General features: G+C 40.7%; 1 protein-coding gene across 1 annotated transcript in view; it reads left to right on the top strand.

The window, feature by feature from the left end:
* LOC128071319 (WD repeat-containing protein 19-like) overlaps positions 1 to 11853 on the top strand; it is a gene marked incomplete at both ends in the record, with an annotated part of 122456 nt that extends 110603 nt beyond the window's left edge. Inside the window, 5 exons of the mRNA XM_052664204.1 lie at positions 835 to 981; positions 1308 to 1432; positions 3315 to 3427; positions 5210 to 5278; positions 11776 to 11853. Of these exons, the coding sequence (XP_052520164.1) occupies positions 835 to 981; positions 1308 to 1432; positions 3315 to 3427; positions 5210 to 5278; positions 11776 to 11853 (532 nt within the window). The remainder of the gene's footprint in view (positions 1 to 834; positions 982 to 1307; positions 1433 to 3314; positions 3428 to 5209; positions 5279 to 11775) is intronic.
* Between the last annotated feature and the right edge of the window lie 814 nt (positions 11854 to 12667).

Below are 12667 nucleotides of genomic sequence, written 5' to 3'. Positions count from 1 at the left end.
AGACAAAGATTTTCTGGAACTTAATATAGGAAACTCAAATGCACTGGGAGGAAATGGGCTAAGACAAGAAGGAGTGCCAGAGGAGGAAATACAGTTATGAAATTATATTTTATACAAACAAAAAAGTTCCATCTCACTAATGGTAATTAAATTAAAGCAACAGCATATCATTTTAACTTATCTTGGGAAAAGATTTATTTTAAACTAATAACCATATTGTCAAAAAGCACTTGTTATGCATGACTAATAGGACTGTAAATTTCTAAAGTCTTTAGAAGGTTATTTAGCAATATGTATTAAGAGATTTTTAAAGGTTACTTCCTTCTACTTTTAGAAAAGTAACCTTAAGAGATACACACTAAATGTCTTGTTAAAATGGAAAGAGCTAGAGAGCTCATGGAGACTGAACAGAAGTCTTGAGCTCCATCTAGAGGTCAATACACAATGATTTTATAGGTTACTGTTAAATTGTATCTGTAATTGTGAAAAATTCCTGATTTTCTGTTTGCTAAAATAAGCCTGTATTACTGTTATAATCTTTCCAGTTTAACAAAACAGTAAAATATAAAAAATTGTATATATGTGATTAAGATGAGAAAACAGTTCATTATTGGTATTTTACTGTTAGTTTATCAAACCTCTAAAAACAGCATATTTTAATGAAATGGTTCATGGTATTCTTTCTGATAAAAAACAAAGAAGTACAAGAAAAGTGAGCAGCCACCATCAATTTAAAAAAAAAAAAAAAACACAATGTCCCAAGCATTTATTGACATTTTTCTCCCAAATATGACAGGGTTGAGAAAGTTTGTTTGAACTAAATATCTCTTATAGATACAAAGAAGCTGTTGTGGCTTATGAGAACGCAAAACAGTGGAACAGTGTGATCCGCATCTACCTGGACCACCTCAACAATCCAGAAAAGGCTGTCAGTATTGTCAGAGAGACCCAGTCCCTGGAAGGAGCCAAGATGGTAGCCAGGTAATGTAATGCGTTATTTTTGGACTTCCAAAAACCAGCCTTTAAAGACAGCCCCCACTTCCCCTTGTCAAAAAAAATCATTTCAAATGGAATATTTATTCTTTCTTTTCAAAATTATATCTTCTAGGTGTTTAAATTCAAAGGCTGTTTGTTATGGTCAACATACGAGAGTATGTTTACCGAACATAAACATATGGTATAGAACTACAGTTTACCCGCTATGTTTTTACTTTGGAATGGTTTCTCTGGCTTGAAAAAGATTTTATTTTGTGAATGACAGACTTCTTTTAAATGAGTCAAGCTAATTAAAGTACTCTTTGCTTTAGATTTTTTCTACAGCTTGGTGACTACGGATCTGCCATCCAATTTCTTGTTATATCCAAATGTAATAACGAAGCTTTCACACTGGCTCAGCAACACAACAAAATGGAAATCTATGCAGACATTATTGGTAAATATCATTGTTTTCCCCAATTTCTCTTAAAGATTTTATCTGGTCTAATAATCAGATTGGCTACGTCCGCACGCACATGCACACACACCATTCCATTGTGTACAGACACACATACAACTGTATGTTACGTGTTAGCTTTCAAGATCCCTACTGTCACCTTCAAGGTGAGACGGAATTGTAAGACCACTTTGAAAAATTACGGTGTTTCAGGTAACTTCCATGGGAGGCCAGGTTTCCCAAATTCTCCTGCCGATCAACCAGTGGTAAAGGAAGGTTCCAAAACAAAAGTAATAGGAAATGCAGAGTGACTTTTGAAAAAGTAATTGTGTTCATAAAATTTAAAAATTGAGTTGTAAATTAAGAATATAGGATGTGGTTTTTAAAAATTTTGAAAGTCCGAAAGAAAATTTTATAGTCTGAGAATACCAGCTTATAGGTTATCTTCCCCTGTTTGTAATTATTCTTAAAACTTACTGAAATAACTCAGGTTTTTCACTTCATGGGCCATATATAACATTATTTGTGGTGTGATTTTTCTCTCTTGTTTTTACTGTGGTAAAATATACAAAACATAAATTTGCCATTTTAATAATTTTTAAGTGCACAGTTTGGTTGTGTGAAGTACGTTTACACTGTTGTACAACCATCACCACATCTGTCTCCAGAACGTTTTCACCATCCTAAACTCTACCCATTAAACAGTGGCTCCCATTCCCCTCAGCGCCCAGCCTGGCAACGCTGTTCTGCTCTCAGTCTCTATGAATTTGACTATTCATGGCACCTTATATAAGTGGAATTATAATATTTGTCCTTTTATGTTATTTCATGTTTTAAAATTCAGAAAGTGACCATAAGAAATGATGGTAGGATTCATAAGAAAATTTTTGTTTCAGTCTGTAAGGGAAATAATAGGTAAAAGCATCTTGTAATATCTTCAGAAGTCATTCAGATAATTGGAAATATGAAGAGTTAAAGAAAAAAAGTACAGATGAAAGTCACATTATAATTATTAATGTTTAACATGGCCGATGACATTTCTATGCTAACATTACAAGTCATCATTGCACTAAAGCATTTAAGTTTCTCTAATTTCATAAGGATGTGGCTTATCTGATACATACACAGAAATACACAGGCCCTCCAGTCCCCAAACATAACACACACTTTCCTTCATCTTTCTTTACTCTCTTCTTTTATAAACTCTAAATCTAGCTTGGTCTGGAGATACAGGGCTGTTCATACTCTGGTGCCCTATTGGGCCTCCAACCCCCGTGAGTAAATGTAAAATGAATGTAAACAATGAATTGGAACTCCAGCAGCTTTGGGGTCTTCTGTGCTTAATATGTTTAAGCCTCAAACTAAAAGAACAACAGTAAAAAAGGAAAAACAGGAATTATCTTTAATAGCATCTATTATCCACTTGAGTATCATCTTCCCTGTCTGACAAATACACACAGACTATTGTTTAAACCATGCATCGGAGAAACCGAGAAAGGAGATGGACCCAGTTGTTTTGAAACCCTAGGGAAATCCTGGATTGTTCCTGTTGTTTTAGCCAGTGAGATTGAAACTTTTAAAGAAAGATAAAAGCCCCTAAGGGTAATGTCAAACCATAACCTAGCTCCTCACAAAGCCTCCTAGCTTCCTCTCCTGATTGTTGTTTAGAGAGAAAAGAAGGTGGAACAGTTGATCTGTGAGGTTGTTATGGTGAATGTGTTTTGTGATGAAAAAGCCACTGATAATAATATTTGCTGTTAAGGGATTTTAATTGCCTCTTCTTAGATCACCTGTTTTTAGATCTTGTTTTTGAATTAGCAATGAGAAGTAAACAGATTATGCTCAGATATTTTACTCAATGAATTTCTGATTTCTGTTGTAGGTTCTGAAGATACCACTAATGAGGACTATCAAAGCATAGCCTTATATTTTGAAGGAGAAAAAAGACATTTTCAGGCTGGAAAATTCTTCTTGCTGTGTGGCCAGTATTCACGAGTGAGTATTTGTGAAGAAAACACTTTGGACTCCACAGGAATGGTTAGGGGAAATGTGTTAAAATATAGTATGCTCCTAGACACCCAGCTTTGAAATCTGAAAGTCAACCTTGACATCTTCCACTGTCTCCCACACCCAGTCACCTCTTTCACAGCTGCCTTCGTAACCTCTCTCACAGCTCTCTCTCTTTTTTGTTCTTACCACCATCCACATAATCCAGACCCGGGTCACCTCACTTTAGATTGTTTCCTGTTTTCCTTGTTTTTACCCTCTCTCTCTATAAATCATTCTTCGTTTTGTTCCCCAAGTGGTACTGACTTTGACTGCCAAAGGACCCCTAAAGCAGAGTTACGGTGTTTAAGCAAGGGACGTAAACAAGTGAAGCTGTGGAGTAAGGCTTGCATTCAGTGAGTGAAGACCTGGGACTGCTGGATGGCACCTCGTACGAAGGAAGTGGCTGCTACTCACCCTCAAAAATGTGTTGCCATTCAGGAGTTTGGGCCCACTAGTTTCAGATCATAGGATTTTTCATAAACATAAGTCTGGGTCAGTGTTAAAATGTAGGCCCGGATATTTGTATAACATCTCTCTGACCAAAGAAACATGTCTGTGTGTGAACTTGGCCTTCAGGCCACCAATTTGCTGTGCTGGCCCTTTAGTTCTTGAGTCTAAATTCCTTCGCTGGATTTTCCACGACTGATCAACCAGCCTGAACCTCACAGAGTGGCATCTCGCTTTTTCCAGTGAAGAGTCCTACGATCCCATTAGCCTTTCCCATCCTTGCTCTCCACTGGGCTTCTCTCTGCCCTCTTCCCCACCTACCACAGACCTGTTCATCTTCAAGTCCTTTTCCTCTGTGATACCCTCAAGAACGTCCTGTCTTCCTCACACCAGCCATAAAACCAACTGGCAATACTGTTCATTTGTCAGTTTAGTACTGACTTGCACACACTGCTGTATTTAAAAAATTTAAATAGATAACCAGCAAGGACATACTGTGTATAAATAAATCGGAAAGAAAATACTGCCCATTTGTCTCTGAAGCCTTTATAGCCATAATTGTCTTCATAGTTGTGGTGGTGTTTAGGAATTAGACAACTGTGGTTTAAAATAATTGGTTTTGGGGATTTCCCTGGTGATCCAGTGGTTAAGACTTCACCTTCCATTGCAGAGGGTGTGGGTTGGATCCCTGATCAGGAAGCTAAGATCCATGCCTTGTGGCCAAAAACCAAAACATTGGGAAAAAAAAGAGAAACAGAAACAGTGTTGTAACAAATTCAGCTAAGACTTTAGAAGTGGTCCACATTTAAAAAAAAAAAAAAAAAACTTAAAAAAAAGATTGACTCTCTGTATTATCATCACATCACATAGATCCCCCCAGTGAGACTGTACATGATACAAAAAGACAAGCTGCAGAATCCCCTTAACTGGTATTTCCCTTAGCATCTAGCACAGCCTCATATTCAGAGCAGCAGATTGTCAGTAAATGATTTGTTGAACGAATCAAGGAAAATAATTGCATCTTCCTAGCTGAAGAGGGCACATTTTTCATTCTTATTTCATTCAAAATCAAAACTAGATTCTTCAGACTGGATCTTTCTACTTTTTAAACTACACCCAGCCTTTTAAGTATGTGTTGCATGACCCAACATGGTGCAAGCTCCTGGCTGAGATGAAGATACTTTCGCAAACTGCGATTTCTATGTGTGTGTGAAAGCTTTGTGTTTCCTATTGTGAAAGCAGTCTGAAATTTTTTTAATTGTTATACAATTCTCCTTTCAGGCACTTAAACACTTCCTGAAATGTCCAAGCTCAGAAGATAATGCAGCAATAGAAATGGCCATTGAAACTGTAAGTAAACTCTGTAATGAAATTTTCAAGAATGCTAACTTTTTAAAGAACACTAGATTTCAAGTCAAAATGCAAATATTAGTTCCATTTGTTACTTTTTAGTTTGAGCAGTTAAGGAGGTTAATTAAATTCTCTCCATCTCCATCTCTTCATGCACAAAATAAATAACTTACCCTGACTATTTATTAAAGTTAATTTGTTAAATATGGGGAAAAAAATAAAAACTTTTTGAAATTTCCAAACATTTACAAAAATAGGCCTAACAGTATAACAAATTCCCAGGTACCCATCATCTCATTTCAACAGCTAACACATGGCCCATCATATTTTATTCCTACCCCCACCCTCTTTCCCTGTATTATTTTAAAGCAAATCACAAATATCACAAAAATCACAAATACCATTTCATTTGTGAATAGAAAAATTATCTCTGAAAGATAAAAACATTTGGATTTTCTTTTAGATGTAATTTGCATCCAGTAAAATGCCAAAATCTTAAATATACAATTCAGTTAGTTTTTTCAGATATGTACACCTGTGTAACCCCCACCTGGCTCAAGCTCCCCAGAAGGCCCACTCATGCTGCCTCCCAATCCATGCTCCCCAACAAGAGAGAAAAGAAACATTAGTCAATCAGTTGTGTCCAACTCTTTGTGACCCCATGGAGCCCGCCAGGCTCCTCTGTCCACGGGATTCTCCAGGCAAGAACACTGGAGTGGGTTGCCATTCCCTTCTCCATGGGATCTTCCAGACCCAGGGATCAAACCCGAGTCTCCCACATTGCAGGCAGATTCTTTACCATCTGAGCCACCAGGGACGTCCTTGCCTCCCAACAAGGGTAACCACAGTTCAGACTTCCGTTGTTATAGTTTTACATGTTTATGAATTTCATGTAAATAAAATCATACACACAATCTTTTTTTTTTGGCTGCTCTGTGTCTTCAGACTGCGTGGGCCTTTTGCTAGTTGTCGTGAGTGGGAGCTGCTCAGTAGTTGTGGCGCGCGGGCTTCCAATTGCAGTGGCTTCCTTTGTTGCACAGCACGGTCTCTAGGGCAGGCAGGCTTCAGCGGTTGCGGCTCCTGGGCTCTAGAAGAGCACGGGCTCAATAGTTGTGGCGCACGGGCTTAGTTGCTCCACTGCAGATGGGCTCTTTCCAGACTGGAGATCAAACCCATGTCTCCTGCACTGGCAGGCAGATTCTGTACTACAGAGCCCATATGTTTCCTTTCGTATCCAGTTTCTTTCAGTCAATAGTAAGTCTGCAAAGGCAGCTGTGTTATCATGTGTCAGTAGTTCATTCCTACTCATTGCTGTGTAGTGTTCCACCATGTGACTATCACAGTTTCTTTACCCACTGTTCTATTAATGGACATTTAGGTTGTCTCAGTTTGGACATATTATGAATTAAGTTGCCATAATGCTGTTCATATCCTTGTGTGGATATAAGCACTCAGTTTTATTGGGTATGTATCCAGGAGTAGAATTATTAGCTTACAGAATACATATATATATCTTCAGCAATAGTTGTGTAGTTCAGTCGCCCTGTTGTGGCTGACTCTTTGTGACCCCGTGGACTGTAGCACGCGAGGCTTCCCTGTCCTTTACTATCTCCTGGAGTTTGCTCAAACTTATGTCCATTGAGTCAGTGATGCCATCCAACCATCTCATCCTCTGTTTCCCCCTTCTCCTGCCCTCAGTCCTTTCCAGAATCAGGGTCTTCTCTAGTAAGACAGCTCTTCACATCAGGTGGCCAGAGTATTGGAGCGTCAGCATCAGTCCTTCCAATGAATACTCAGGGCTGGTTTTCTTTAGGATGGACTGGTTGGATCTCCTTGCTATCCAAGGGACTTAACAAGAGTCTTTTCTAATACCACAGTTCAAATTCTTTGGCACTCATCCTTTATAGTCCCACTCTCACAGCTGTACATGACTAATGGAAAAACCAGAGCTTTGACTATACAGACCTTTGTCGCCAAAGTGATAGCTCTGCTTTTTAATACACTGTCTAGGTTTGTCATAGCCTTTCTTCCAAGGAGCAAGTGTCTTTTAATTTCATGGTGGCAGTCAGCAATAGTAGGTACTGCCAAACACTTTTTTCATACTAGGTGTACCAGTTTCACTCTACCAACGATGTAAAAGAATGTAGTTGCTCTTCATCTTCACCAGCACTGATCTGTTTCGTTGCTACTATGCTGATAGATAGGTAGAGGTATCTCATGATGGTCTTAATTTCACTTTTCTAAAGAATAACCATATCGAGCATTTTTTTCAAGTTTGTTGACTATTTGAATGTCCTATCTTAAAAAGTTCTATTCAGATCTTTTTTTCTAATTGTTAATGGTATCATCTCATTCTTACTGGTTTGTACAGTTGTATTATATATTCTGGATACTTATATATTCTGGATAGTCTTTTCATCAGATAGAAGCATTGTTGTAACACGTATTGATATATTATCCCTCTTAAGGGCAGAATAATGTCTCATTGAATGCTGTATACCTCGTCTTTATTCACCAGTGGTTACACGCTGGGTTGCTTCCTCTTGGGGTCTATTATGAACAATGCTGCTGTGACCATTTGTGTACAAGGTTTTATGTGGACACATGTTTTCATTTCTCTTGGGAGTATACCTAATAGTAGAATTGCTAGGCCATACGTTAAGTCTACATTTAACATTTTGAGGAACTGCCAACTATTTCCCAAAGCAGCTACGCCATTTTACATCCCAGCACCAATGTATTAAAGTTCCAGTTTCTCCAACAATAATCTCTTGATATTTTCAAACAGGTAGCTAGAGTTCAAATTTCCCCAATGTTGCATGAGTGCCTTTCAGTTGGTTATTTCACATCATATCCAAACGAGGTCTTTGCATTGCAGTTAGTTTACATGGGCCTTAAATCTCTTCTATCAAAAGATTGTTCTTCCCCCGTCTCCCTTTCTCCCTCCTTCTGGCTCCTTTTCTCTTTTCTTCCTCCTCTTCTTCCTTCCCCCTTCTTTCTTCTCCCTTCTGCTTTTTTCCCCCTCCCCTCTCTCTTTACCCCCTTGTCACTTGTTTGTTAAGAAAATGGGTTATTTGTGCTGAGGAATTCCTGACATTTAGATTTAGCTGATTGCATCCTTGTGGTGTAATTTGTTTCTCTACCTCCTGCACCTCCAACTAACTAGGTATTTAATCTAGGTATTTCATTAGATATAGATTTGATTTTTTTTTTTGAAACACTGCTTCATAGATGATGCCATGGACTTCTTTAAAAAAAAATTATTTATGTATTTGGGTGCACCAGGTCTTAGTTGCAGCACACAGGATCTTTTTTAGTTGTGGCACACAAACTCTTTGTTGTGGCGTGTGGGATCTAGTTCTCTGACCAGGAATCCAGCCTGGGCCCCCTGTATTGAGAGCCTGGAGTTAAGACTCCAGGGAAGTCCCAATGCCATGTACTTGTTATATCATCACATTAGCAGGCCCAAGTCGTAGTTCAGGCTGCCGTAACAAAATACCATAGACCAAGCGGCTTAAACAACAGACATTTATCTCTCACTCAGTCCTAGAGGCTGAGAACCCTAAGATCAAGGGACCTGCTTATTTGATTCCTGCTGAGGGCTCTCTTCCTGACTTGCAGACTCTAAAAAGAATCTTAGATATCCCTGGAAATGATCCAACCTAATCTCCATTTACTGACAAGGAAACCAAGGTCCCAGAAGATGATAAAACCAACCTAAAGACAGAGGGATAGAGCTAAGACCAAAACCCAAGTCTCCTTCTCAACCAGACTGCCTGATCACAGTCCTAGGTCGGTGCTCTGTGCTACAGCCCAACTGGCCACTTTCCCCCGCGTAGTTGAGGGCTCCCATCCCTTTGTTCCTGTGCTCTTGCTGTTACCCACACCTGGGACACCCTCCTCCCTGCAACCTTGCCTCCTACCCAACAGGCAGGACGCACTTCACATGCCTCCTGAACTGTCCTCTGGATGTAAATTAAGCCTCCTTGGAATCCTGTGAATACTTTGAACCCCACTGCTACAGTTAACCCCCTTCAAATTAATAGTCCCTCTAAGCCAAAGGCCCGTCTCTTTGTGGTGTTTAACACATTGTGGACACTCAATGAATATTCACTGGAATGAACACATATTGGCCCCAGTTCTGAAAGTACTGTGTAGGTGATGTTAGTTTCCTTCCCATCCCTCTTCTCCTTTCCACCTTGAGAACCCTCCCTTGAAAAAAGAATCACCTTTACTCATGACGTGCATTTTCCCACAACCTGTGTGTTTGTATCTGCTGATTCTCAACCAGAAGGCACAGCCCTTAATCCTTTGAGAACATCTTTAAAATGTTCATAGTTCGCCCACCCACACCCTCGACCCCTCAGGGTTCTGAAATACCTTCTTGGTGTTTGTGTTGGTGGAGGGGGGCTGTCATGGACCCCAGGTTAGGAGTCATTACCAGCGTGGACCCACAATACAGATGGGAAAGATGGGACTGTACGGCATCCGTTAGCTTTGTTGGGGGTGTGCTTCCCTCTTTGCAGTCAGGTTTCGCCTTCACCAATCATAGCCTTCTCAGAAGGGTCGCCACTGATCTCTTTCTTGCTAAATACAGACGTCTCTTCTCAGCCTGCACCCTACTCCGTGCTATGGTAGCATTTTATACTCTTACACCGTATCTTTCTTGAACTTTTCTACTCCCTTGGCACACTGCTTCGCTTGGCTCTCCAGTTACCCCTCAGGTGGGCCTTCTCAGCCTTCTTCTCTGGCTCCCCCGCCCTTCAGTGGGAGCATCCGCAGCACTATGGTGCCATGCTTCTTTTAATTTTGATTCTGAGCGGCTACATCTCTTCTCTCCTCACTTATAGTAGTGTTTCGGATGTGCTCAGCTCTCTGAAATTCAAGCTTAACTAGGCATCACATTTTTTTGTTGCTGTTTGCTCTCTCTGGCAACACTATCTGGCACTTGCTTACTTGTGTATGAACATATTTAATCCTTACAACAATTCTGTGAGTTAGGTATTATATATATATATCTCCTCTGAGGTCCTAAGAGTGACCTGCTCTGGATCTCACAGGTGACCTTTTGACCTCAGGCAGACTGACTCCAAAGCCCTTTGCTTTAACCATTTCTTTGTACAGGTTTATTCACCCAAAGCCATGCCCGAAAGCCTTGAAGTTGATGAGCTCTACCTTTCCATCCTTCCTTACAGCCGTGGGCAGAGCAGAGGCAGCAGATTGGTCAAAGCTTAGCTTTCTTGCAGTGAGGACCACGGGCAGTGGAGTGTGTGGAAATTCAGCAGCCCTAGAGCCTGTGCCCCCACCCCCCACCACAGGTTCACGAAGGCTCACCAAGACCCCTTCTGTGCTCACAGTTTCCCTCTGCTACACAGAGAGCTTCTGAGCGTCTTGCGCTTTGCCGGAGCTGTGGTGAGCTAGGCCTCTTGTTGCTCTGTCCCTAATGAGTTTCCTTCCTTTTCCCGTCGCTTTTCTCACCACATCACTGCTGTGACAGGAGGGCAGGACTCCTTCCTGCTCCTTGGTTGAGCTCCAGTCGGGCTCTTGGCTCACCTCTTTTTTTTTATAGACGCAAGACTCTTACGCCTCCAGATCTTGTCAATAATTATTCCTACTAACTAAAACTAATATATTTCCATTCTCCAATTTGGTAAATGATTTTCTTGACCATCACTGCCCAACCTAGCAGTGATTTAACTCTGAGCTTCATGGAGCAGACTCTGAAATCTGGATCTCCAGGCCAGGTCCTCTCCAGAACTCCACCCCACACTTCCAGCTGCCCGCCCACTTCTGGGATCCCTTGGCCATACTTTCATTTCTACTGTAGATTACGAGTAACCACGAGCGAGCATGTGTCTTCAGGGAGCTGCTGGAGGTGAGCGTTTAGGGGTGCATTGTTGTGAATGGCCCAGTTCCTGTGCTCAAGATGGCATCCTTTCCGTGTCATAATCACTCATCCTAAGAAAGTGTTTATTGAAACATCCAAGGAGTACATTCTGTGTGTAAAAATAATACTACAGTATTTTGATACAGCAACTTAAAAAAGCTAGAGCTTCTAAGGATGGATTTTTATTCATGGAGACTTTACAAATGAATGACAGGCTTCCCAGGTGGTGCTAGTGGTAAAGAACCTGCCTGTTAATGTAGGTAGACATGAGACGCGGGTTCAATCCCTGGGTTGGGAAGATCCCTGGAAGGAGGGCACGGCAGCCCACTCCAGTATTCTTGCCTGGAGAATCCCTTGGACAGAGAAGCCTGGCAGGCTGCAGTCCGTGGGGTCGCAAAGAATTGGACACGACTGAAGCAACTTAGCATGCACCCACCAATGAATGACAACAGAGACCCTGAGCTTACATCATGGTTCAGGCACTTGACTATAGGTGTTTTTTACACTTTTAAAATTCTGCCTCCTCAGCAGACGACTTTTTGTCCTTCCCCTCCATTCCCTTCCTAGGTTTAACATGCTGAACTTACTGTTTCTTTCTTTTCCTAAACAGGTTGGTCAGGCCAAAGATGAACTGCTGACCAGTCAACTGATAGACCATCTTATGGGAGAGAGTGATGGCATGCCCAAGGTACTAAAGTGTTTTCTCCACTGGGATTCTTAAGTATCCTAGTTGTGCTTTTACTTTTATCCGCCCTGTTTTGGAGCCTGGCAGACTACAGCCATGGGGTCGTAAAAGAGTCAGACACAGCTGAAGCTACTGAGCACACGTGCATCCACTGTTTTTATCTAATATCGCTTTTGCGTCATAGGTGTACGAACTTTTCTCTCTGTATGCAGCCTTAGATCATCTAGACAGATCCTGCGTTTTAGATATTGTGTGCATTCACTCTTGGAAATTGGCATCACTCCCTGTGATGCCACACCCTCCTGGGTAACAGTTCTCACCACCCACCATTTTTCTCAAACATGGTAGAGTTTTATTTATTCTTAGAACTTTGAAAAATGACTATTAAAATCATGAGTTAGCACTAATCCTCCAAAATCAGTGTACTTGGTTCATATTTCAAAAATTATGGGAATTAATAAAAATCCTATTTACTATAAAAATAACTCACCAAAAATAAAGTGGATATCATTAAGAATATGTTTTCAAAATAGGTGACTTTCTTGGATTTTGTGCAGAAGTTGGTCTTCTCTCAGTCCTGACTCAGACAAACTCAGACAGACTCCTTCAAGAATGCCGCCCCAGAGCCTTTTTTTTCCCTTTTGCTTTGGTGTTTAAGGGAATCAGTCTGTTTGTGAGGAACTTGAGTACAGTTGACCCCTGAACAATATGGGTATGGACTGCGTATCCACTTACATAGATTATTTTCAACAGTTAATACTGTGGTACTACATAATCCCAAGTCGGTTAAGTCCCGGATACGGAGGAACTACAGATA

This window comes from Budorcas taxicolor, unplaced genomic scaffold (genome assembly GCF_023091745.1).
Source record: "Budorcas taxicolor isolate Tak-1 unplaced genomic scaffold, Takin1.1 scaffold348, whole genome shotgun sequence".
In the NCBI taxonomy this organism is placed as follows: domain Eukaryota; kingdom Metazoa; phylum Chordata; class Mammalia; order Artiodactyla; family Bovidae; genus Budorcas; species Budorcas taxicolor.
The sequence above is the reverse complement of the archived record's forward strand: the minus strand, read 5'-3'. Positions and strand labels throughout refer to the sequence as shown.